The sequence below is a fragment of the Thalassophryne amazonica genome, chromosome 21 (assembly GCF_902500255.1).
Source record: "Thalassophryne amazonica chromosome 21, fThaAma1.1, whole genome shotgun sequence".
Taxonomy (NCBI): domain Eukaryota; kingdom Metazoa; phylum Chordata; class Actinopteri; order Batrachoidiformes; family Batrachoididae; genus Thalassophryne; species Thalassophryne amazonica.
Genome location: NC_047123.1, coordinates 2757352 through 2785161, shown reverse-complemented (window position 1 = coordinate 2785161; position 27810 = coordinate 2757352). Strand labels below are relative to the sequence as shown.

At 43.2% G+C, this 27810-nt stretch overlaps 1 protein-coding gene across 1 annotated transcript; it reads left to right on the top strand.

The window, feature by feature from the left end:
- Positions 1-160: 160 nt before the first annotated feature.
- On the top strand, positions 161-26580 carry znf292b (zinc finger protein 292b). Its single transcript, XM_034161667.1, has 8 exons — positions 161-404; positions 6038-6192; positions 6415-6493; positions 8693-8828; positions 14220-14422; positions 14709-14845; positions 15491-15632; positions 19259-26580. Exons 1-8 carry the CDS (start codon positions 240-242, stop codon positions 26033-26035), a joined length of 7794 nt encoding a protein of 2597 aa, XP_034017558.1. The 5' UTR covers positions 161-239; the 3' UTR covers positions 26036-26580.
- Positions 26581-27810: the final 1230 nt, after the last annotated feature.

The window sequence follows — 27810 nt, the reverse complement described above, 5'->3', positions numbered from 1 at the left end:
CTTGTTCATCCGTGGCGAAGAAGAAGAAGAAGAAAAAGAAGAAGAAGAAGAAGAAGAAGAAAAATTGAAAACAATTTTTAGTCGTTGCTCTGCTGATGGACCTTTAAAAAGAATTGAAAATATTATGACTCCATTCACATAGGTGACGGTGTTGAACTTTTACTGTGATTTGCTAACAGCCATTAAAAGTCGACGAAGAAGAGGCGTGCCCTGGCTACGCGCTGGAGCTGGGAGTGAAGATGGCGGACGAAGAGGCCGAGCTGGACCGGAGTCCCGAGAACGGCGTCAGTGCAGCGATCGGAGAGCTCCGAGTTCGGCTGCAGGAGCTGCAGAGGGTCGTTGTTGGAGAGACCGGAGATCATCCGGTCCAGGCGTCGGCTGAGTTCTGTCAGGAGTTCTGCACGGTCAGTGTGTTTCCCTCCCACTTTAAGATGCCTGTTAGCTGTTAGCAACTAGCATGCACAAAGCTGCGGGATAATCCGGACAAACGTCTGATTTCCGCACCGAAGTGTTTGCCTGGGGGATGCTGTTGTGTTTGACGCATTAAAAGTAATACTGCGCGGCGACTGTGGAAGAGTTAAAAGTTAGTTAAGATCGTATTTCGTGTGACTGTGGTTGGCATAGCTGTTAGCTAAGTTTTAGCCTCCTTTATCCCGTTATTCTGCATAAACTCAGTGGTTAACCTGAAAGTTGATTTACGTAAACTGTTGTTTAGTGAATATTAGAGTGAATAGACTAATGTGCGTGCTGTTGAGACTCGTAATTAATGTTTAATTACGTTGTATTTGCTCGTAGCTATTCCTGTGTGTTTAACTCTGCGCGTGCGCGTAACAATGAGCGTGCTCGTGGTCTGTGCGCACGTGCCACCTCCGAATGTTTTTTTTACAGTCTGATAACAGTGATAATGAAATGTATATCTTAATCTTACATTTAATTCTATTCATCTGTGTTTAAAAAATGTGTATTTAGATTATCTTGGCTGTAATCGATTTGTGCGTGCGTGCGCGCGTGCTGTGCAAAAAGTTCTAGTCCAACACTTCTCTGGTTTGTGCACCACTGGCAGCTACAGGAAAGACATCAAGTAGGTGCTGGAGGTGGATCTGATGGACATGTTATCGCCTCGTTTCTGCATTAAACGGCCTAGTTTCTGCTTAAAACTGACTTTAGAATGATTTAAGAGATTTTACTTTGTCATCTGATGGTTATCACATTATTCCCTTTGATCGCTTTGGGTGTGAAGAGTCAGACTCAGACGCCTGCGCAGTGAAGGCAGGGTGGATCAATTTTGGTCCCCTTGATCCAGGGTGGATCAAGTTCGGTCGGTGACACCGGACACAGGATGGCTGAATGGTGGGGGGGTGAGGGTGGGGTGGAGAGCTGGACAAGACCCACACTATATCAGTTGTGTCAAGCTAAGCCAAAATATTTTTGAAGATTACACACGAGAAACCACATTACGACAAGACTGGAGATCAAACCCAGTCATAAAGGATTAAAGCTGCTGACAACTCGTAGTCAGACCCGTTCGCTGCACCTCCATGAAGAACTTGCTAACAGATGGTCCTGTTGTTAGCTGGTAAGCTTTCAATCTGTGTTTTTTCCACTGTAGTTTAGATATTTATGGAGAACGTTCATGTCCAACTTGGTTTTTCTAATCGTGTTTTTAGCTTTCTGCTTTGTAATGAATGTGATACGTGTTACGGACAGATTGTCATGGTAACTGGTCTGATATGGGAAAACATCAGACCAGAAATCAGTCAGAGCACTCGTAGCATCACAGCCACATAATAATTATGTTTATTGCCGCGTATCTGTGTTCTTATTCAGCTGTTTAGAGCGGAGACTTTCACGCCATAAAAAATCTTTCCTGTGTTTGATTCTGACTCCTGCCGCCTTCTGTTGAAAGCTCTGACTGCACCGATGTGGGCAGCAGCAGAGCTTCTAATGTTGCACTGCTGTTAGACACTGCCAGTAAGAACAAGATGCAGTGATGATAAACAATCTAAATTTTGTAAGCGCTGTATTGAATTTGGGGAGTTATTACACTTGGAGTTCAGGATTGTGGATGGTATTTTCATGTGCAGTGCGGCCTTTTAGAATGTGAAAAATGAGTGTTGGAGCATACGAGGTCTGTCAATAAAGTATAGGTCCTTTTTATTTTTTTCAAAAACTATATGGATTTCATTCATGTTTTTACATCAGACATGCTTGAACCCTCGTGCACATGCGTGAATTTTTCCACGCCTGTCGGTGACGTCATTCGCCTGTGAGCACGCCTTGTGGGAGGTGTGGTCCAGCCCCCTCGTCGGAATTCCTTTGTCTGAGAAGTTGCTGAGAGACTGGCGCTTTGTTTGATCAAAATTTTTTCTAAACCTGTGAGGCACATCGAAGTGGACACGGTTCGAAAAATTCAGCTGGTTTTTGGTGAAAATTTTAACGGCTGATGAGAGATTTTGAGGTGATACTGTCGCTTTAAGGACTTCCCACAGAGCGGGACGTCGCGCAGCGCTCCCAGGCGCCTTCGTCAGCCTGTTTCAAGTTGAAAACCTCCACATTTCAGGCTGTGTTGACCCAGGACGTCGTGAGAGAACAGAGACGTTTCAGAAGAAGTTGGTTTCAGCATTTTATCCAGATATTCCACTGTTAAAGGAGATTTTTTTTAATGAAAGACGTGCGGACGGATTGCAGCGTCGGCTCGCAGCCGCTGCGACGCTCCGCCACAGGAAAAACACCTCCGTGTTGATAACCATTTGTAAAATCCAGGCGGCTTTTGATGGCTTTCAGTGGAGTGAGTATCTGAGAAATTGTTTAATAGCAGGGCATGTTCCAACTTGTCCTTAAGGCTTCCAACAGAGGTGTTTTTCCTGTGGCGGAGCGTCGCAGAGGCTGCGTTCCGTTCGCACGTCTTTCATTAAAAAAATCTCCTTTAACAGTGGAATATCCGGATAAAATGCTGAAACCGACTTCTTCTGAAACTTCTCTGTTCTCTCACGACGTCCTGGATCAATAGAGCCTGAAATGTGGAGGTTTTCAGCTTGAAACAGGCTGACGACGGCGCCTGAGAGCGCTGCGCGACGTCCCACTGCGTGGGAAGTCCTTAAAGCGACAGTATCACCTCAAAATCTCTCATCAGCCGTTAAAATTTTCACCGAAAACCAGCTGAATTTTTCAAACCATGTCCACTTCGATGTGTCTCACAGGTTTTGAAAAAATTTTGATCAAACAAAGCGCCAGTCTCTCAGCAACTTCTCAGACAAAGGAATTCCGACAAGGGGGCTGGACCACACCTCCCACAAGGAGTGCTCACAGGCGAATGACGTCACCGACAGGTGTGGAAAAACTCACGCATGTGCACAAGGTTTCAAGCATGTCTGACGTAAAAACATATTAATGAAATCCATATAATTTTTGAAAAAAATAAAAAGGACCTATACTTTATTGACAGACCTCGTATATACGCACAGTTGAGGGTGTTTTTGTAACCCTGATTATTGCTTCTTGCATGTGTGTAATAGATTTAATCAAAATCCTTCTGTCAGTAATAAATTGGAATTCTTCAATTTTTCTGTGTTGGTGATTGGAAATTCTGTTTATTTACTCAAAGGATGGTGCTGTGGGTGCTTCTCTTCCTGCAGGTTGTTTGCTGTAACACTTGTTGGTAAACGCCATCTGAAAGGTGACACATTGCTTCAGTTTACTTTATTAGAAAAAAGATAAAAGAAGTAAATTTGTCTGATTACTTAATTAAAAAAATCATTAGTGAGAAAAACAGGCAGGAAAAAATGTTCAGTCTATTTTGTTCTATCTGTTTCACATCTTTTCTGCCAAATTATTCTTGCCGCTGATTCAGAAGATCACATCATGCACATTACAGCTGGCCTCTGGTCTCTGTAACATCCAGAGAGACGGCCTGACAGGCCAGAAATAATTTATTAATTAACGCTGATGAAAAATGCAGACAAATATCCATTAATGTGGATGTTGGCATCTTAGACTCAACACTACTCAGCCAAGTCATGCATGTCCTCATGAGGGCATAGCTAGCCGGTAGTGCCCATATGTTATTCTATATATCAGAATAATAATGGCTTCTTTGAGAGCACAAAAAATGGCAGAGGGGGGGAAAAGAATGAAGAAAGTCGTGATTGTAAGCATCAGTTGGGTTAGGGTTTGGAACAACTTCCCTGAGAACCAGGATATTGCGTTATTCCTCTCAGGGGAGTTTTTCCACAGTGTTGCCAGATTGGGCAGTATCCTGCTCAGTTGGGCAGTATTGAATTTTATTTACAGTGTTGCCAGGTTGGGCAGGTGTGAATGTCTGTTTGGTGGGTTTGTAAAAATAAATGTTAACAGCGCTAATTTAAAACGACACCCAAGAGTGCACAATCAGTAGGCTACATGACATCATCAAATGACTTTGTACTAGCTTAGCTGTGTGCAGTAGATGTGATTGGCTGCTGCATTTTATTACTGTAGTATTTTTATGTTTGCTTTGACTGCGCTGCTTTTATGATCGGGAATGTCCTGTTCAGTGTACTGCTGTATTTACGCATATATCTGTCAAATATATATCGGGGGAGTTCCTCTTTATTTTGGGATAGCAGCATGGCTTCAGAGTTTTTTTTTTTTTTTCTTCTTCTTCTTCTTCATCACAGATACTGGTAACATCAAAAATAGTGGAGTGTTTTTGCTGCATCATGACAAATTGCTTCAATTCAATTTCAAGTAATTTAAATTTAAACAAAGTTGCCTTAAGGTGCTTCACGTGAGTAAGGTCTAACCTTACCAACCCCTAGAGCAGGGGTGCCTAAGTTCAGTCCTTGAGATGTGCCTTTCTGACACTCTTAGGTGTCTCCCTGCTCCAACACACCTGAATCCAATGAAAGGCTCATATTTTGCCTGCCTGCTGAAATTGTCCTGTATCAAGTTTATTTTTTATTTTGGTGACTTTCATAGACTGCGGTACAGCTGGTGCTCAGGATGTGTGCTTTTTTAATGATACTATGCTGTATGTGCCTTTAGGAATTTATTATGAGACAATAATTTGTAAGCATATATTTTACAGGTAAATATTAAGACAGTCACTGTTTTATACCACAAATAAACTTTCATTCTTCTTTGGTACTTTAAAATGATTTTACACATATTTGCATGAAGTTCCAGTATATTTCAGAGCTCATCGCAGGTTAAGGAAAGACACTTGAAGAATAATTTTGGTATGTTCAGTGATATCTGTCCAATGCTGAGGAATTTATAATAAGTACATATGTTATAGCACGAGGCAGATACCACTGAAAGAAGGTCTACATAGACAGATTTTTTTATTACAGTCAGGTTTCCACAAACCCCAACACAAAAAATATAAAATGGAAATTCATGCAATTAGGTCTCTCTAGTGGCCCTGAAATGCTCAAAACCTGTGGGCCTCCATCACGGGTGAGGCCCCTGGACCCCACTGGGGGCCTACAGTGGCCCCTGACCCCCGCTGATTTTCAAAGTTGTTGTTGTTGTTTTTTTTGTTTTTTTTGCCTATTCTCATCCCTGGCCTTAACAATAAGAGTAGGGCACTGAAAAAAAAAATCAAATGACTGCTAGCAAAGGCAAATCTTTTCTAAAGAAAGGTATTTTGCTTCTTTTTTTGCACACCTTTAGTACAGTTATGGTACTTAAAAATTCAGCAACCTTAAAATTACAATGAAAAAAAAATTGTTAATATGTACAGAAGCCTTTATACGAGTATATAGATACATTTTGTCATTTTACTTGTGTAAATTTTCACAGATGTTGACACTCTTGCTGAAGGCAAATATCTTTCAGATATGGGTTAGTGGCTTCCTACATTAGCAATAATCAGTATCGGCCATGAAAAAGCGGTATCAGCTGACGCCCAACACACTGTCTCCCACTGCTCCTTCACTCGATTGTGAAGCCTTAAATGACTGTGATGGAACCTACTGTCACGTGACATTTTGTTTTTCCGAGAGACTGTAGCTGTAAGTTGTCTTGTGAGTGAAACACTTTTGTCTCCTCATTGCAGACGTTGGTGGAGTATGCGGGGCGTTGGAAGGTTGACGAGGAGCCTCTGGCGCTGGTGGAAGTGTACACTGTGGCTCTGCAGAGTTACGCCCAGGCCTCTCCTTACCTGTCCCTGCAGTGTGAAAACGTCCCCCTGGTGGTGGAACGTCTGTCGCTGTATGTGCTGTTGGACTGCTGGAGGCTTTATGCAGGCGTTGATTCAGTCTGTCCCAATATTTAAGTGTTGAAAGCAAAGTCGTTCAGTTTGTTTCTAACTGATGCTCTAACATGAATTATTAAGTGTAACTGTAAGAGGTGATGCTTTGTGTGCTTGAAGTGAGGAAATGCTGGTGTTGATGGTTGTTGCTCTTTATAAAGGTGCTTCTTTTTATCACTTAGGAGTTTTGTGGAACTTTTACTCTCACTGAAGGAAAATGTTCCAGAGGAACTATGGAATGAATTCAAGTCATGTGTCCAAGTAAGTATTGGATTTTTACATTAGTTTTATCTTTATTGCTTATTATTACTGTTATCATCCCATGAAACACTTGGCTAGTGAAACATTAATTATGCTGGACTGAATTTTGTTATTAGTGACATAATCAAGACTTTGAAAATAATTGTCAGTCTTGTCTTGTATAAGAATGTCATCCACCACTTGTTAGGGTTAGTATACACAGCCTGACCTGTACCAATAGGAACGTAAAGCAAGACTGAGGAGGATTGTGAATGAGAGGGATCCCAGTGGGATAATGTGGTTACAAAGGGTAGAGGTGGTCAGGGCTGTGAAAAATCCACAGAATTCTGCAGATTTCATCATGGAGGGGTTAGTGTTGTACTCTGCTGATGGTCTGTAATCATGATTGTCACTAAGTTAGGAAAATGGCTGTCGTGATGGGTTATTTTTTTACTACATCGTACAAGTTGCGTAAAATGCCTGTCTCAAAGCATTGCTGTTACAACAGTTGTCGTAAAGCAGGACTGGCTGGTTGCTACAGGAAGGCTTTTGTCTGTGTTGTTCCGTGTCTGCTGCATGTGCTGCTTCTGTTGTGTCTAATTAAAGATGCTGTTCTTCAGCTAAAAGTAGTGTGTGGGCATCGCATACCTTTTAAAGCTATTAGGTTTTTAAAAGAAGAATTTTGTGGTATGTCTCTGTTACGGAACGACATACAGAGGAAGGACGGCGAGAAAGACGATCTCAAAAAGTTGGCTATGGAATCAAGAATCCGTGGAATTGGTGCTGGCTTGAATTTAAAGTTGCCAATGAATATCTCCATGAACACACCTGAAAGATAAAAGAACCGGGAAAAGTGCACTGCATCTTGTGTCACCAGGATGTTAAGCAGAATAAGAATCTTTCTGTTGCTGGAAAATAAACATTGTGCTGTTCAAACAGATTTCAGGCAAGAATATAAGTGACTTTTTTTTTTATTAATCTAGCCTTTCTTTCATGGGGAAAAAAGACATTGTGGCTTTGAATGGATTTACAGGAATTTACACAATATAAGTGGCTTATTTAGTATAAAGTATGTTATTGACATTTTACCCTGATTTTCAGAATATTTTACAGTCTTTAGCTGCGGTTTTTGAAATGCTTTAAGTCTTTTCAGTCTTCATGAATTTCATGTAGTGTAATTGTTCTGAGTTAATGCATAATTTGGTTTACAATTAAAAGGAAAATCATTCCAGGTTCTACTTCCACGTCATATTCTGTTATTTCAGCATTATCATTGACAGTTCAAATGACAGGTTGAATCTAGGATTATTTAAATATACAGTTCTTTTGAGATTTTTTTTTTCTTCCAGGAGATGCTGAAAATGTATCATTAGATACAAAATTAATGTCTTCGGTTGGTTAGTCATAAAAAACGAAAATGGATGCTTACTCTTATCACTGGGTAATGGAAACATACATGCTTAATTTAATTATGCCACGTCGCAATTCGCTGGAGTGTAACAGTCACACATGTGCACATCGCAAAGCCATATTTAAATGATATATTGTGCAGCCCTAGCAGAGAGACGAAGAGAGTGCAGGCAGGGTGGAGAAAGGTGGCAGGAGTGATTTGTGGCAGAGTGAAGGAGAATGTCTACAAGACAGTAGTGAGACCGGCTATGTTGGACATCTTAGAGACAGTGGCACAAACAAAAAGACAGAAGGCGGAGCTTAAGATGGTTTAGTTTTCTTTGGGAGTGACAAGAATGGACAGGATTAGGAATGAACATATCAGAGGGACAGCTCGGGTGGGACGGTTTGGAGACAAGGTCAGAGGTGAGACTGAGACGGTTTGGACATGTGCAGAGGAGGCACCCAGGGTATATAGTGAGAAGGATGCTGAGGGTGGAGCCACCAGGCAGGAGGAGAAGAGTGAGGACAAAGAGGGGGTTTATGGATGTGCTGAGGGCGGACATACAGATGGTTGGAGAGACAGAGGAAGACAGAGGACAGGGTGAGATGGAGACAATTGGTCTGCTGTGGCGCCCCCTAATGGGAGTAGCAGATAGAAGTCACCATTGTTGATGTCTTAAGACTTATGAACCAATCTATATGGGCTTCTTAAAACTGCTGAAAATAATTGAACTAACAATACTTTCTTGAAGTGGTTTTTCGCTGAAACATGACCGGAGACCAAAATCCTGCTAGTGAGGTGGCTGAGTTGTGAACTGTTGTTTCTAGTTTTCCCACAGCGTGCTGCGTGAGAACAGCATCACTCAGCTGTCACTGCTCTCTGCTTTGAGCCAGCACATGGGTGTTTGGACCAACAGTGTCCTGCAAAGCCTTCTGACCGGTGAGAACCTGCAGACACAACAAGGTGAGTCTGACAGCTGTGTGTCACATTATATATGGTTTAAATGATCCCAAGTGGCAGTTAAGTTTTGACTTTTGTTGACTGATGAAGGAACCATGGAGCCAACCTGGTGTTTAATGTGCACATTTAATGACATCACAGTTGTAATTGTGATGTCAGCATGTGCAATTAAATAAATCGTCTTTGTGATCAGTAGTGAGTGTGGTGCTACGCCTTTTATTAGATCTGTGAAGAACGAAGGATCGTGGCTCCTTTAGTTTTCTGCTGGATCGTGACAAAGTAACATTTAAGTAAAGGCACAATTCAGTGTCATGGCAGCATTGAAGATGTGACTCTGATGCTTTCTGGACTTCTTTAGCTGGGAAATGTTTCACCACTCATCCACATAGCTTCATCTGTCTGGGATACTGTTGATTTAAGAACACCCAGATATCCTCCTCCGGGGCAGCGCCCTCCACTGTTAGCTGCAATCTACTTGGCGTTGTAGCGTGAAAATCAAAGGGAGACATTACAGAAATATTCTTTAGAAATTTTTTTAATTGCTTTCAATAAAATACAAAGTGAGCGCCTCTTTAGGCCTCAGATTTCAGTAAAATCTCTTCAGGTATTGTTTGTGATGTGTTGCTAACAGAAGAAGTTGGCTGAAAATGTCTCTTAGCAGAGGAAATCAATCAATCAATTTTATTTATATAGCGCCAAATCACAACAAACAGTTGCCCCAAGGCGCTTTATATTGTAAGGCAAAAGCCATACAATAATTACAGAAAAACCCCAACGGTCAAAACGACCCCCTGTGAGCAAGCACTTGGTGACAGTGGGAAGGAAAAACTCCCTTTTAACAGGAAGAAACCTCCAGCAGAACCAGGCTCAGGGAGGGGCAGTCTTCTGCTGGGACTGGTTGGGGCTGAGGGGAGAGAATCGGGAAAAAGACATGCTGTGGAAGAGAGCAGAGATCAATCACTAATGATTAAATGCAGAGTGGTGCATACAGAGCAAAAAGAGAAAGAAACACTCAGTGCATCATGGGAACCCCCCAGCAGTCTAAGTCTATAGCAGCATAACTAAGGGATGGTTCAGGGTCACCTGATCCAGCCCTAACTATAAGCTTTAGCAAAAAGGAAAGTTTTAAGCCTAATCTTAAAAGTAAAGAGGGTGTCTGTCTCCCTGATCTGAATTGGGAGCTGGTTCCACAGGAGAGGAGCCTGAAAGCTGAAGGCTCTGCCTCCCATTCTACTCTTACAAACCCTAGGAACTACAAGTAAGCCTGCAGTCTGAGAGCGAAGCGCTCTATTGGGGTGATATGGTACTATGAGATCCCTAAGATAAGATGGGACCTGATTATTCAAAACCTTATAAGTAAGAAGAAGAATTTTAAATTCTATTCTAGAATTAACAGGAAGCCAATGAAGAGAGGCCAATATGGGTGAGATATGCTCTCTCCTTCTAGTCCCCGTCAGTACTCTAGCTGCAGCATTTTGAATTAACTGAAGGCTTTTCAGGGAACGTTTAGGACAACCTGATAATAATGAATTACAATAGTCCAGCCTAGAGGAAATAAATGCATGAATTAGTTTTTCAGCATCACTCTGAGACAAGACCTTTCTGATTTTAGAGATATTGCGTAAATGCAAAAAAGCAGTCCTACATATTTGTTTAATATGCGCTTTGAATGACATATCCTGATCAAAAATGACTCCAAGATTTCTCACAGTATTACTAGCGGTCAAATTAGAAAGGTCTTGTCTCAGAGTGACGCTGAAAAACTAATTCATGCATTTATTTCCTCTAGGCTGGACTATTGTAATTCATTATTATCAGGTTGTCCTAAAAGTTCCCTGAAAAGCCTTCAGTTAATTCAAAATGCTGCAGCTAGAGTACTAACGGGGACTAGAAGGAGAGAGCATATTAAAAAAGCAATTAAAAAAAGTTGTTCTAAAAGAGAGCATATCTCACCCATATTGGCCTCTCTTCATTGGCTTCCTGTTAATTCTAGAATAGAATTTAAATTTCTTCTTCTTACTTATAAGGTTTTGAATAATCAGGTCCCATCTTATCTTAGGGACCTCGTAGTACCATATCACCCCAATAGAGTGCTTCGCTCTCAGACTGCAGGCTTACTTGTAGTTCCTAGGGTTTGTAAGAGTAGAATGGGAGGCAGAGCCTTCAGCTTTCAGGCTCCTCTCCTGTGGAACCAGCTCCCAATTCAGATCAGGGAGACAGACACCCTCTCTACTTTTAAGATTAGGCTTAAAACTTTCCTTTTTGCTAAAGCTTATAGTTAGGGCTGGATCAGGTGACCCTGAACCATCCCTTAGTTATGCTGCTATAGACTTAGACTGCTGGGGGGTTCCCATGATGCACTGAGTGTTTCTTTCTCTTTTTGCTCTGTATGCACCACTCTGCATTTAATCATTAGTGATTGATCTCTGCTCCCCTCCACAGCATGTCTTTTTCCTGGTTCTCTCCCTCAGCCCCAACCAGTCCCAGCAGAAGACTGCCCCTCCCTGAGCCTGGTTTTGCTGGAGGTTTCTTCCTGTTAAAAGGGAGTTTTTCCTTCCCACTGTCGCCAAGTGCTTGCTCACAGGGGGTCATTTTGACCGTTGGGGTTTTTACGTAATTATTGTATGGCCTTGCCTTACAATATGAAGCGCCTTGGGGCAACTGTTTGTTGTGATTTGGCGCTATATAAATAAAATTGATTGATAATTTTAGAGATATTGCGTAAATGCAAAAAAGCAGTCCTACATATTTGTTTAATATGCGCATTGAATGACATATCCTGATCAAAAATGACTCCAAGATTTCTCACAGTATTACTAGAGGTCAGGGTAATGCCATCCAGAGTAAGGATCTGGTTAGACACCATGTTTCTAAGATTTGTGGGGCCAAGTACAATAACTTCAGTTTTATCTAAGTTTAAAAGCAGGAAATTAGAGGTCATCCATATCTTTGTCTGTAAGACAATCCTGCAGTTTAGCTAATTGGTGTGTGTCCTCTGGCTTCATGGATAGATAAAGCTGGGTATCATCTGCGTAACAATGAAAATTTAAGCAATGCTGTCTAATAATACTGCCTAAGGGAAGCATGTTTAAAGTGAATAAAATTGGTCCTAGCACAGAACCTTGTGGAACTCCATAATTAACCTTAGTCAGTGAAGAAGATTCCCCATTTACATGAACAAATTGTAATCTATTAGATAAATATGATTCAAACCAGCGCAGCGCCTTTAATACCTATGGCATGCTCTAATCTCTGTAATAAAATTTTATGGTCAACAGTATCAAAAGCAGCACTGAGGTCTAACAGGACAAGCACAGAGATGAGTCCACTGTCTGAGGCCATAAGATCATTTGTAATCTTCACTAATGCTGTTTCTGTACTATGATGAATTCTAAAACCTGACTGAAACTCGTCAAATAGACCATTCCTCTGCAGATGATCAGTTAGCTGTTTTACAACTACCCTTTCAAGAATTTTTGAGAGAAAAGGAAGGTTGGAGATTGGCCTATAATTAGCTAAGATAGCTGGGTCAAGTGATGGCTTTTTAAGTAATGGTTTAATTACTGCCACCTTAAAAGCCTGTGGTACATAGCCAACTAATAAAGATAGATTGATCATATTTAAGATCGAAGCATTAAATAATGGTAGGGCTTCCTTGAGCAGCCTGGTAGGAATGGGGTCTAATAGACATGTTGATGGTTTGGAGGAAGTAACTAATGAAAGTAACTCAGACAGAACAATCGGAGAGAGAGTCTAACCAAATACCGGCATCACTGAAAGCAGCCAAAGATAACGATACGTCTTTGGGATGGTTATGAGTAATTTTTTCTCTAATAGTTCAAATTTTATTAGCAAAGAAAGTCATGAAGTCATTACTAGTTAAAGGAATACTCGGCTCAATAGAGCTCTGACTCTTTGTCAGCCTGGCTACAGTGCTGAAAAGAAACCTGGGGTTGTTCTTATTTTCTTCAATTAGTGATGAGTAGTAAGATGTCCTAGCTTTACGGAGGGCTTTTTTATAGAGCAACAGACTCTTTTTCCAGGCTAAGTGAAGATCTTCTAAATTAGTGAGACACCATTTCCTCTCCAACGTACGGGTTATCTGCTTTAAGCTGCGAGTTTGTGAGTTATACTACGGAGTCAGGCACTTCTGATTTAAAGCTCTTTTTCAGAGGAGCTACAGCATCCAAAGTTGTCTTCAATGAGGATGTAAACTATTGACGAGATACTCTATCTCGCTTACAGAGTTTAGGTAGCTACTCTGCACTGTGTTGGTATATGGCATTAGAGAACATAAAGAAGGAATCATATCCTTAAACCTAGTTACAGCGCTTTCTGAAAGACTTCTAGTGTAATGAAACTTATTCCCCACTGCTGGGTAGTCCATCAGAGTAAATGTAAATGTTATTAAGAAATGATCAGACAGAAGGGAGTTTTCAGGGAATACTGTTAAGTCTTCAATTTCCATACCATAAGTTAGAACAAGATCTAAGATATGATTAAAGTGGTGGGTGGACTCATTTACATTTTGAGCAAAGCCATTTGAGTCTAATAATAGATTAAATGCAGTGTTGAGGCTGTCATTCTCAGCATCTGTGTGGATGTTAAAATCGCCCACTATAATTATCTTATCTGAGCTAAGCACTAAGTCAGACAAAAGGTCTGAAAATTCACAGAGAAACTCACAGTAACAACCAGGTGGACGATAGATAATAACAAATAAAACTGGTTTTTGGGACTTCCAATTTGGATGGACAAGACTAAGAGTCAAGCTTTCAAATGAATTAAAGCTCTGTCTGGGTTTTTGATTAATTAATAAGCTGGAATGGAAGATTGCTGCTAATCCTCTGCCTCGGCCCGTGCTACGAGCGTTCTGGCAGTTAGTGTGACTCGGGGGTGTTGACTCATTTAAACTAACATATTCATCCTGCTATCCTGCTGTAACCAGGTTTCTGTTAGGCAGAATAAATCAATATGTTGATCAATTATTATATCATTTACTAACAGGGACTTAGAAGAGAGAGACCTAATGTTTAATAGACCACATTTAACTGTTTTAGTCTGTGGTGCAGTTGAAGGTGCTATATTATTTTTTCTTTTTGAATTTTTATGCTTAAATAGATTTTTTCTGGTTATTGGTGGTCTGGGAGCAGGCACCGTCTCTACGGGGATGGGGTAATGAGGGGATGGCAGGGGGAGAGAAGCTGCAGAGAGGTGTGTAAGACTACAACTCTGCTTCCTGGTCCCAAATGAAATGAAATGATCGCAACAATAAATTGACCAGTTGCATTCAAGTCCTGTCAACAACATCTTCTGATATCGAGCCTTGCATTGCCACGGACGGATGTCTTTAAAATGTGGACAGCATTGAGCCGTCTGTGTCCTGGTTTCCAGTTGAGGAGTTCTTGGGTCTGGAGGGGATGGTTCTGCTGGAGATGCGGGTGAAGCAGCTGATGAAGGATGAACAGCTGAAGAAGGCTGCACTGCTGGCAAAGGCCTGCCTGGAGTCTGCAGCCTTCCAGGGACAAGGACTTTTCAAGCAGATGTACCTCGTCTGCCTGTGTGCTACTTCACAACAGGATCACCTGATGGAGGAGGTGGGTGGAGCTCAGTGAAAAGTGTAAAAATGTCACCTGTAGCTAGGGGTGGTAGTTTGGCCTACCAGGACTAGCAGCTAACTCTTCATGTAGTACTTCTACTGTTACAATACTCTACTAATCTGTTACAGAATACTGCTTCCTGCAGGTATTGTTTTTTTTTGTTTAATAAGCGGTATAAACATGATTAAGTCCTCTTTGACATGGCGGCCTATTTAAGGTGTTTCACAAACGACTCGATGTGACGTGCAGATCTTACTGTTGTGCATAACATTGATTGTTTCAGCTTTCGACGGTGGACTGCCGCGATGCGTTGGAGATGATCTGTAACCTGGAGTCGGATGGAGACGACAGAGCAGCTTTCAGTTTGTGCTCAGCCTTCCTGTCTCGCCAGCTTCTCCACGCCGACACTTACTGTGCCTGGTAAGAAAATGTCCAACTTCACACAAAATTTATATATTACCTGAAATTTACCCTTAGAGATAGGCTTAGAAGCTCAGTCATCCGTGGGGAGCTCGGAGTAGAGCCGCTGCTCCTTCAGTTTGAAAGGAGCCAGCTGAGGTGGTTCAGGCATCTGGTAAGGATGTCTCCTGTGCGCCTCTCTAGGGAGGTGTTCCAGGCACATCCATCTGGGAGGAGACCCTGGGGAAGACCCAGGACTAGGTGTAGAGATTATATCTCCACACTGGCCTGGGAATGCCTCGGGATCCCCCAGTCAGAGGTGGATTATGTGGCCCAGGAAAGGGAAGTCTGGGGTCCCCTGCTGGAGCTGTTGCCCTGCAACCCCACCCTGGATTGAAGAATATAATATAAAAATTTTCTCCTAACAAAAAATACATTATGATGATGACAAATGATTGTTTTTCATAGATGCACTTTCTGGAACAATATGACCTCATTTCCCAGAATTGGGAAATGCTACCCTTATAATTCTGCAGATGTATCTCTCCTTCAGTGATTTGTATTATGTTGCTTGTCGTGGCCCATGTGTTATTGATGAAGCTGTTGTATCACCTCACAGCCTGTGTGTAATTTGGAGCTGACTTGAGTTTGGTGTCTTTGCTGCAGGGAGCTGACTCTGTTTTGGAGCAAGCTGCTGAAGCGGCTGGAACCGTCAGAACAGGCCTTCCTTAGCAGGTGCCGCCAGATGTCTTTGCTTTCCAAAACTGTCTACCACAACCTCTTCCTCATCAGGGTCATCCAATCAGAGGTCAGTAACCCGTTCACTCTGGCTGCTGTGACCGTGTGAAGCAAATGAATGACAGATGGTCATTTAGTGGTTTAAAGCAGTTACTGTGGAAATGTTTGGATTTATAAGGGAGGGGTTATCATCATTATGATTGCCCCCCCCCCCCGGTCCTTTCTCACTGCTGTCTCATGTTGGAGTGGCCAAAAGAAGGATGTTTTTACAAGAAAACTGATCACATCAAGGCGTCATTCTTCCACCTGTCTTATGGTAAACTGTAGATGAATCCTCATGTTTTCTTTTTTATGAACGTCTTTTTGCTGCTCCACCATGAAGCTGTGACTGGTGAAGCAACATTTGGACTGTGTAGCTTCTCCACTCCCAACCACAGAAACCTATAACTGGGGAGGTGATGGTTAAACATTGGGCTTTAGACCAGAGGATCCTCTGTTCAAAATCCAGCCAGACTGGGAAAAAAAATTGCTAAGGGCCGTTGGGCAAAGTCCGTGATCCCCTAGTTGCTCCCGATGTGTAGGGAGTTCCTTGCTTGGCAGCACCCGGACATCAGTGTGTGAATGTGAGGCATAATTGTAAAGCGCTTTGAGCTTCTGATGCAGATGGGAAAGCACTTTATAAATGCAGTCAGTTTACCAGTATAATTCTTTCAAGCTTGCCTGGGTCTCTTGGTGGCTTCCCTCACTAGACCCCTTGCACAGTCCCTCTTTTGAGAACTGCATCATTCAGACAGTTACCTCATAGTACCAAGCTGTTTGTATTTCTTAATGATTGTAAATGAAGTCCAGGACATGCACAGTGATTTGGAAATGTTCATGTATCATCCCCTGACCTGTGTCAAGAAAACCTGGTGTCAGAGTGTCATTTAATGTAAATTCATCAAAGGGTGTTAATAACTGTATCAAGCATTCATTTTATATATTTTTCCTCTTCCTCCTTCATGGTGTCTTATGCCTGGTTCACACGGCAGGATTTTAAAATTATTTGTAGGTTTCCAAAAACTGAGAGACCACACACGTGGAGATAAAAAAAATAAAATAAAATAAATCATAGATCTAGCAGTGTTGGTCGTACAGTGTGTGGTGTGCAGCCACACGGTTAAGTCAACACACCACACACGAACAGATTTCACACATGAACGTTCCCAGGTCAGACAGGAAATCTCGCAAAATCTCCCAAGATTAAACGTGACTTCAGAGTAAACAGACGGAGATAATTTGTGGACTATTTAAAACAGAGGGAAAAAAAAACAAAAGAAAAAGAAAAGTTGTTCTTTAAAGGAGTGGAGACGGCGCGACCACCGTACTTCCTGGTAAGTCAGAACAGCTGGATTGATTTTATTTTCTGCTCCATACGTCCATCAGCTTGCTTTCTGATTGGCTGCACGTCACATTCTGAGGGCTGCTCGTTTGTGGTCAGGGGACACAACACGCGCTGCGATATTGTGCCAAGACAATCCAACATGTTGAATATCCCAGATTTGCGATCGAAGTGCTCCTAACATCCTTCCGAGCAGATCGGAGCGCTCTTAACACACCACACATGGCAGGAATATCTGATAAGATTATCTTTAGCGTCATCACGATTGTTGGGGCATCCTTAAGATTGTTGGAAGGGGAAGATCGGGTCTGATATCGGCCTAATTATCTTGCCGTGTGAACCAGGCTGTAGTGGTTAGCACTGTTGCCTCACAGCAAGAAAGTCCTGGCATCGCTTCCCTCCTGGTCCTTTTTGTGTTCTCCCGGCGTTTGCATATGTTCTCTTCAGGTGTTCCAGCTTCCTCCCACTTCCAAAGACACACAGTTTAGGTGAATTGGACACTTTATAAATTGACTGGAGGGGTGAGTGGGCTTGTGAATGTGTCTTTCTGTCTATATATTTCAACAAGCTCATGAGGAGAGCTGGCTCTGTCCTGGGGGTTGAACTAGAGTCTGTGGCGGAGGCATCAGAGAGGGGGATGCTGAGGAAACTGCTCAGCATCCTGGGCAGCCCGTCCCACCCCCTGCATGCCATACTGAAATCCAGTCAGAGCACCTTCAGCTGCAGAATGAGGCCACCGAGGTGCACCACAGAATGCCACAGGAGGTCTTTCCTACCTGTGGCAATCAGACTGTATAGCAATCAGACTGTATAACTCCTCCCCCTTCTGCAGGATAAACACATAATGTTTATCAGTTATTCAGAGTTATGTGCAATATTGTCAAACATCTTGTGCAAATGTCTTCCACTCATTTTGCATAAATCTGTTGTACTTATTGCAAAAAAAAAAAAAAAGTTTACCATTTCTGTACTCTGGTGAAATAATTTCCCTCGGGATGAATAAAGTTGATCTTATTTCATGTGGCCCTGTTATAGATTGGCGGCGTCTTGCCCAATAACGACTTGGTCGGCTTTGACTCCCATGTAACCCTGAATAGGAATAAGCAGGGATAGAAAATGAATGTACATGTCTAGAAAGGACTGTCTTTTGATCTCGACTTGGACTGTGGTGCACCATTTAATCACCTAGGGCCTAAAATTCGCATGCATCAGTTTGCAACTCCTTTGGGTGATGTTCAAAGTCCCGTCAAACATGAAATGCGTCCTTCTGTGGATGCTGGTGACTGAACTTCAGTTCCCAGCAACATCACAGTTTGGACACACGCAGATGAGCTCCCATAATCCACTTGGATCACCACTTGTTCATTTCTGCGAGTCCTTCTGCAGATTGTGTGTGAATAAGTCTGACCAGGATTCATCTTGAAGAGTCGTTTGCACTCTGACCACAGACATGTTGTAGCTCTTCAGTAAATGGCAAAAAACAGATGGTTTGGCCTTGACCTTCCAAGACATTCAGAGGGGATCAGTGTGGTGTATTTACCGACAAGTCACAGGTTGAATATAACATTTGAGAATTAGAGTAAAATGCAGTGTGGTTAATCCATCTAAACCAGATCCTCAGACACTGACTGTGCATGATGGAAATGAGTGAGGGAAGCTCCAAAGACACCTGTAATAACTCTGGACTGGTTCAGTGGCTGTGGTTGGAGAGACTGTGTGCTGTGCAACTGATGGTTCGCTACAGTCTGATTTTTAAAATGTTAGAGGAAGCATTCTTAAAATGGAGTCCGAACCAGAGACTTCCACGTCCCTTCTGCTCCACTCTATCTTCGGTTTCATGTGTCGTCTGGTCATGTTGGGTCTTGGTGTGCTGCTGATTGTTTACCCTGTGAGTAAACACAGAAGTCAGCATCCGTCCTCAGTCGTATGTTACTAATTAACTGGTGTTACTGCTGAGGTTTCTGGCCTCAGCACATGTTAACAGTTCAGTCTTTCTCTTCTCTAAAAATTAATTAGTGAATTAAATTAAAAGCACCTGTTTACAGCAGCTCTGTGTGTGTGTGTAACTTTGATCACAGAGAAACAGAGTAGAGCTGACATTTGCCGTTTGGTATGCTAATAGTGTGCATATGATAACAAGAACCTAAAGCACTTACAAATACATTAAGACAGTAAATTAACATTCAAAAAAAATAAATTTCACCTCTTCACAGTACTTTTTTTTTTTTTTTTTTTTTTGACAGATGCACTTGGAAATATAGTGCTTGTTGACCATCTCAACCATCTAAACTTCTTTTCCTGTTCTCCTTTCATAGATTGACAGCATTGGGCTGCCAGTGTGCATTGAACTGTGCATCAGAGCTCTGCAGATGGAGTCAAACGATGGGAATACCAAGGCCACTATGTGCAAAACTATTACCTGTTTGCTTCCCAATGACCTGGAAGTGAAGCGGGCCTGCCAGCTGACGGAGTTCCTGCTGGAGCCCACAGTAGACTCTTACTATGCCGTGGAGACTCTTTACAATGAACCTGATCAAAAACTGGAGGAGGAGAATATGCCTATTACCAATTCACTACGCTGTGAGCTGCTGCTGGTTCTTAAAACCCAGTGGCCCTTTGACCCGGAATTCTGGGACTGGAAAACCCTCAAGCGTCAGTGTCTAGCACTAATGGGTGAGGAGGCTTCAATAGTGTCATCCATTGACTTGCTGAATGATACTGAGGACCCTGATATCCCTGAGGAGGACCTCTTCAGTCCAGAACGATATAAGGACATCTTGGAACATTTTGAAACCACCAGTGACCTGAAAGAAGCCAACATCAAGAAGGAGAAAAACAAAGAAATAAAGAAACTGAGACAAAAGGGTTTTGTTTCAACCAGGTTTAGAAACTGGCAGGCATACATGCAGTACTGCCTGCACTGTGACAAAGAGTTCCTCGGTCACAGGATTGTACGTCACGCTCAGACTCATTTCATAGACGGCGCGTACAGCTGCCCAATATGTGCCGGCGCTTTTACCTCAAAAGAGATGTTGCTTCCTCACGTAGCATTGCATGTTAAACAGTCCAGCAAAGAAAGACTGAATGCAATGAAAACAAGCAAGCAACTGGCCAACCCCAAAACGGCAGCGCCGCTTTTTCTAGCACTGAAGGCCAAGGCAGAAAATCAGTTTTATAAAAAGGTAAACATTGTTTCTCGGGGGCGTAACAACATCTCTGCTCACGGCATTAGGGCCAAAGTCACCGGGTCTGAGGAAAACATATGCCCCGTTGGAAACTGCAGAAAGTACTTCAAGTTTTTTAAAAACCTAATAGCACACATCAAAGCCCACGGCGACAATGAGGAAGCGAAAAGTTTCCTTGAAATGCACTACAAAAAGGTTGTTTGTCAGTACTGCCGCCGTCAGTTCCTCAGTGTCAATCATCTGAACGATCACCTGCAGGTTCACTGCGGCATCAAACCCTACATCTGCATCCAGCTGAACTGCAAGGCAAGCTTTATGTCCAACACCGAACTCATTGTCCACAAGAGGGAACACGCCGTTTTCAAGGCCAAGTGCATCTTTCCTCATTGTGGAAGGATTTTTAACGAGGCCTTTAAACTGTATGACCACGAGGCGCAGCATTACAAAACCTTTACATGTCAAAGGGTGGATTGTGGGAAGGTTTTCCACTCTCAAGCTCAGCTGGATTTGCATGAGAAGAGCCATCAAGCTGAGGAAGAAGCATCATCCTCGTCTTCAGGACCGGTGTCCCAAAATACAGACTCAGGCCCATCTTTGGTGGCACAAATGCTTTCTACTGACATTCCAGTTAAACAGGAGACCCTTGGAGTGTCAAAGAACTGCACTGGTGAAAGTGAAGCTTATGCAAATCGTGGCATGTTGGCAGAGTCTATCGAGAGTTTGTTGAAATCGTCACAGATGGCTGTTGAAAACCCAACACAGCAGGGGGTCACATGTGAACAACAAACGCCTTCAGTCAGTCAGTCAGCGAATGTAGATAGTACCGTTATTCAGTCTGTGAAGTCCTACTTCCCCGATCCTTCCAAACCGAGACTGGGTTTCAGCGGTCATCCTTTAAGCTATTTAAAACCAGCCCAGCATATTCAACCAGTACCTCAGTATCAAGCAAATTTAGGTGAATTATCACACTCATGTAGTACTAATTACTTACAAGGCCAACTGCAAACATTCCCAAGTAAAGTAAATAATGTATCACTAAGTAACAACACTGACTCCAAATTGCCGTTGTCCGGACAACAGGCCACATCTAGTAACGGCTTAATGGTTGCATTGGCACAAAACGCCGTAGATGCGGCAATGTCACAACTGCTTCCTCCAACAGTTACTCCTTTGATGCTAAATGTGAACAGATCGGAGAATCCTGTGACCTCCTCTGCGAATACCGGTCCCCCTCCAGGCCAGAGGGAGCGCTATCACTGTGCAGTTGAAACCTGTAAACGGCACTACAGCTGCTACCGAAGTGTTGCCAAGCACATGAAAGCCAGTCATCCGGAGTTCTATGAGTCATGGAAAGTTACTCGCGCTAAAGTCAAGGTGACCTACACTTCACCGTTGAGGACATCATTAGTCGGAAACAACACAGATGTGGTGAATTCAGCTGAGAACCGACAGGCTAATAGAGTACCAATTCCTAGATTTCAGAGGCAGAATGTTATCCAGCCATCTCCCTACGCAAATATTACTGCAAACTATCCCATCCTACCATCCCAGTCATCTACCCCAAACCAGAATGCTCAGCTGTTGATGGAAAATGTCTTAAATCCAATTGTGCTTTCCCAGTTGGGAGGTGACACAAATCCATTAATGGTGGCACAACCTCAGGTTGTCCAAAACCAAAACTGGAACTTAGCCCCTGCAAAAGAACAAAATCAAAGCTGCGGGTCTTTACAAGTCTATTCATCTAATGTGGAAAAGATCCCCCAAGTGGACTCTACCACTGGAGCTTTGCTGCCAGAAGTCCCATCGTGCTCAGTAGTGGGATCCAGATTAAACAGACCAGCTGTGTCCCTGCATCCTCCGCTAATGGAAAAAAGAGCTCAGTCGGTTCTGCTCTCATACATGGACAGGGCAAAAGAAGTTTCAAAACAAACGAAAAGTCTCCATCCTCTCTATGCACCCCAGATCGAAAGCAGTTCAGGTTCCACTCCAAGGCTACAAGAAAAAACATTTATCCCAAATAAGACTCAGTCAGACTTCCCCCCGTCAAATAATATGTGCAAAAATAGTAGCAGTCCTCCTCCAGCTGAAGCTGTGCTTTCTGAAAATGATAATGATGAAAAGATGAAGCGGAACAGAAAAAACAGAAGGACAAAATGGCCGGCCATTGTGAAAGACGGCAAATTTGTTTGTTGTAGGTGTTACAGACAGTTTGATAGTCCGAAATCTCTTGGAGGCCATTTGTCTAAGCGATCATCCTGCAAACCATTTGAAGAGTCTGAGCTGAACACGGAGCTGCCGGCGTCGTTTCTCGACCTGCTCAATTCAGACCAGACAGTTGGCGTCCTTCAGCCGCCATTACCTTATAATCCGGCTGCGGTTTTTCAGGCGAAACCTTGTCAGCCAGTAACAAGTGGTTCAGTAGTCTCGAAAGATCCCCCCATTCCTAATTACCCCCCAGCTAATTTACCATCATATGGGAACGGGGAGTCAAGTGACGACATTCTTAAACAAATCATGACTGAATCCAACATGTCTGATCTTTTTGTACAATCAAATATTCAGCAGCAGTTGTTCCAAACCGCGTGCAGTTCCTTTGGGACTGGTGAACGTTTGCCGGGAAACTCGGTCATACAGCATACTGAAAATGTCCAAATAAAGCCTGGCAACACCTCGTACAGTGCAGGTCATTACCCTCAGCCAAGTGTTGATTCTTTTGCCACCAATGACTTTTCTGACCCACTTCTTAGTCAGATCCTTACAGAAAACCAGTCCACTGCATCTGCTGCTAATGTTCCCACAAACCACATGTCGCCTGTGGGAATCCTTGGGGAAGGGTATTGCTCTGGGTCCAACATTCAGATGCCAGATAAAGATTCCAACTCAGTGAAGCAGTCACTGATGCCCAATACTCGGCTCAGTCCAACAGAAAGTGTCAGTCAGTCCGAGAGCCAGCGAAGAGGCCCTGAACAAGAAATCAAAAAGAGGCTACGGGATCAGATATTGTCTGGTGACTTTCAACGTAGAAACAACTTATTTCATTCGCTTAACATTGACTCTGATGGCAGTATGCCTTTTGCCCCAGTGTGTAGTCCATCCAAAAACTCTGGGCTACATCAAATGTCTGGTGATGCAAAGACTGATTTGGCTAGTCTAGCAGACATTCACAAAAATGCAGGGGTTTGCTCTTTGTCTTCTGGTGAAACTGAAGGTCTTCATAATACACCGAGCTTTACTGATTTCAGAGAGGCCTCATCCTCACAGGAGGTACGTAACCCAACTGTCATAATGGCACCTGATGCAGATGTTGAGCCTACTCAGCTCTCTGCGAGCCAACAGCAGTGGATGACAGAAGTTCAAAATGCATTTGAAAGACTCAATTTGGTTAGAGAAGTACCGGATTGTGTGGCGCCGTTTGTGAAACCAAACGATATCACCTTACCACCCGTGTCAGGCGCTGCCACAAAGTGCAGGTTACCGAGATCGTCTTTGTTAGCGACTTCCAGTAAGGCGTTTGTTTGTGAAGCCAAAGGGTGCCCGTTTAGAACCGTATCGAGCGAGTCGTTCTGGAAACACCTCTCTAAAAGCCACAGCTACACACTTGAAATGATAAATATCATTAAAAAGAGGTATGGTCTCTATGCACCTTTCAAGTGTGTCAAATGTATCAAGGCATTCACCCGTAACGCAAACCTTCGTGTTCACTACCGGTCAGTTCACAAGTTGTCTACTGAGGAAGTTGCCCTTTTGGATAAGAAGCGCAAACAAACCAAAACAGACACTTTGGGTGTGATTCAAAGTCCATCTGTTAACACCAGTCAGGCTCCAACTCCTCAAACAAGAATCACAAACCCTTCAGTAGTGATGAACAGCACGTCTTCAGTCCCGCCACCTGAAAAAGACGTCTGCACGCCCGCTGAGTTCATTGCCCGTACCAGCATGGCCAGAAGTTACTTCAATTTGCAGCCCAACACGGTCATTCAGTCTTTGCCAGCAGCTTCCACACAGAACCAGACTTTGCCTTCAGTAAACCCTCAGATGTTTCCATCACTCTGTCCGTCAGTGAAACCAGGAGTCCGAGCTGTGCCGTGGTCAAGCGGCCCACAGAGGAAGAAGTCCAAAATGATCCCACAGTACACCAGTGCTCAAAACACGGGAGCTCATTTATCATGCGGGCCGGTCCCCTTCATCCAGACCCTCTCAGCGCCGGCTCTGCCCAATGTGTCTCATTCCCCAGACAAACCCACAATGGTTAAACCAGTTCTAGAATATCCCAAGAAGAAAAAAGTGAAGAAATCTGACTTGAGAAATGACCCGAGCACATACAGACCGTATCGCTGTGTGCATCAAGGCTGCATGGCGGCCTTCACCGTCCAGCACAATTTGATCCTCCATTACAGAGCTGTTCATCAGCCTGCTTTGTTGGCACTGGAGGTGAATAAGGAGCAGGACCAGACAGACGGACCCAGTGACACGAAGAAACAAGATGATGAGGACCTGGCAAGAAACGCCCCTCCGGTTTCAGAATTAAGGTGCCAACACAAAGACTGTTCGCAAGTTTTTCAAGATGTTTGTAGCCTGTTGCAACATTGCCTTCAGCTCCATGAGCTCACACTTAAAAAGCTCGGCAGTTGGTTCTCCGGTGTCAATTTCAGCAAGCTGGCGTGTGGTTATCTGGAGTGCACAAAAACATTCATCAGTTTCTGGAAGTATGTGAAACACATGAAATCTGAACATAAAGATCTAAAGCTTTCCATCTTAAATCGCGTGTATAAGTGCGAACAGGAAGGCTGCAACCACGCCTATTCCACAAAGTCCAACCTCCTCAGGCATGCCATAAAAAAACACCGCAAAATCTACAAACCAAAAAGTCCAAAAAGGCGAAAAATGGAAGGACGTGTGAAACCCAACCCCAAGACTTTGGGCTACCAAATAAAGACCACGAGCAACGGGAAGGAAAACATCGAGAGCAATCAAAAGTTGGTACGAAGAGGACGTGACGCCAAGAGGGTCGTTGAGAAGAAGACTAACTGCTGGATTAGTTCATTGAAATCTGAAACAGAAGCTTCTGCGATGTGCACAAAGCAGTTTGCGTTTCAGTACCCGTGTATGATAAAGGACTGTGATTTGGTTGTACGCACAAAGCGGAGCATAATCAAGCATTACATGGAGCACGGTGTTCCCGAAGATTACCTAAAAGAGCAGCGGAGACGCTTCATACTGTGTAAATACGTCAAATCCAGCACCATCAAAAGTGACGACGCTTCTGAGCTGTCGGACAATGACCAGGAAGGAAGTGATAAAGAACCCTCCTCGAAGCCCATCCTCCGCAGGAGGCCAGCGCCTTCGATTCCCGCCGAGTTACTGGATGGCAAACCTTCAAATGACGAAAGTTCTGAACCTGGTTCCGATAGCTCCGTGACTGTAAAACGCAAACGAGGCCGTCCACGGAAAGCTGCTGAAAAACCTGTAAAACGTAGAAGAATGTCGCGGTGGACCAAGATCGACATCGATGACACTAAAGACGATGAATCAGAGGCTGCGTCTCCGGCTCTGCCGCCGCAGGAGCCGCGTCAGCCGAGTGCGCCCCTGGCCTCGTTTAAGCCCATGGGGTTCGAAATGTCTTTCTTACAGTTTCTGGAACAATCAAATAAAGTGGAGAGTTCTCTAGTGAAGAAACTAGAACTGCCGCCAGTAACAAAAAAACCGGCCTCAAATCAGCACGCCAAAGAAAGTTGTGTCAAGTTCAGCAACCGCCAAAAATTGAAGTCTCTCAACAAGGTGAAAATCATGGTGAAGGGAGTTGCAGCCGGTGTGACGGAGCCCATGCTGAGACAGCTGCAGGACATGAAGCCCACAGTGGTTTTAAAACGGAAATCTCTCCTCCCCAAAATCTCAGGAGCAGTATGATTTTTACTGAAAACACAAAAACCTGCTGCAGACTTTATGACATCAGACACTACGGAGCTCCCGCCGTCTGTACTGCATGTTTTATTTAAATATGATGACACATCAGAGTATGGCCTCCTCGTCCCGCCCCGTGGGACTGACACACGGACTCACACATAGGTTCAAATGTTTTGTGTAGTTTGTGATTTGAAGATGTCGATTTTGTGCGCTGTGTATATAGTTTTAAATCGTCCACTGCCACCAGCAGTCTTACTACGATTAAATGAACTTGTTTTTTTAATTATTATTGTTGTTATTATTACACCCAGTTTTACTTGTATTTTTAATGATTTTTTTTTTTTTTTTTTTTTTCCCCCCCCAATACTTTCATGTGCCATTTTGTTTTGAAGATTATCCGGTTGAAGGTTCTGTGGTCTGGATCCTGAGCACTAGATGATTTGTTCAAGCAAGTTTTGAATTGTTGGAAACAAATGAACTTCATACTGTGCTGATGATTTATCAACTTAAAAAGAAATTGAGTCCTTTCAATTAAACTGTCCTATGTATTTTGTTTAACATTTGGAGTAGTAAGACCCTTCAGCTGCTCCCTTGTTTTCACTTGAGGTCACTACAGCATATTCAAGGTGGAACTGCATGTTGAATTGGCATGAGTTTTATGCCGGATGCCCTTCCAGAAGCAACGCCACATTACATGGAGAAGTGTGGCAGGGGTGGGTTTTGAACCGGGAACCCGCACTGAAACTAAGCGCGCTATCAGTTAATTTATATCAAAGTTAATTTACCTCAGACTCACAGTAAAACTTTTACACACTAATATTCCAGGAGAAGAAGAGCAACGCCACACTTTTTCTGTTGTGAAGCAGCACCCAGATTTCCATGTCCCGGGTTGAAGTTTTAAAGGGAGCATCTATGCTTCCTCCTGCTGCTCCCATTAGGGGGCGTCACAGCAGATTGTCTCCATCTCACCCTGTACTCTATATCTTCCTCTGTCATCTAACTCACTCCAGAAAGCTTATTTATTTTGCAGCCTTCTTGTGAGGCATATACACTGATGACGTTTGTCATCCTGTTGAACACTTGCTTCACGTCCAACACACTCTTATACTTTTCCTTTAGAAATTTCTCCACACCATGGTAACCATTTGAACCCACCTCTGGTGCTCCTACTCTTACTTCCCTTCCACTTGGTCTCTTGTACACACTAACCTTTCCGCTGGCACCCTGTTGGACAGTGGCAGCAGCGAACCCGGGCCTTGATTATTCCAGTATGGAAACTTGATTTTTGATCTGCAAGGTCAGTTTGGCAAACTTTAATGTATCCTCTTCTTGATGCGACCCCTCCTCACTTATCCGGCCTTAGGCTGGCTGCACTTCCCATGTGCCTGACTTGGAGCATCCGTGTTTACTGTTGAAAATAAACCTGGGAAAAACACCAGCACCAAAAACTCTCAGGTCCTTCACAGGACTTACTGCTTCTGCTTGGACTTAGGGGTGTTGAATTTTTAAAAAAACTTAGCCCCATTCTGCCCATTCAGCAGTGTGGTGGTCTAGTTGCAGAAATTAGTTTCAAATTAGCAGAAAAAAAGTTTTTTAAGGATGGCTTCAACTACAAGGATGAGACGAAGAATTTAACAAGTCCTCTTCACAAAAACACGTTCAAAACTAAACAGGATGTTGTGAGAAGGTTATTCCTTTTTGTGGTTAAAAAGGTGTGTTAAGAGTTCAGATCCCTTCAGAGTGATCACTAAAATGTAGATTATGTTACACAAAGGTGA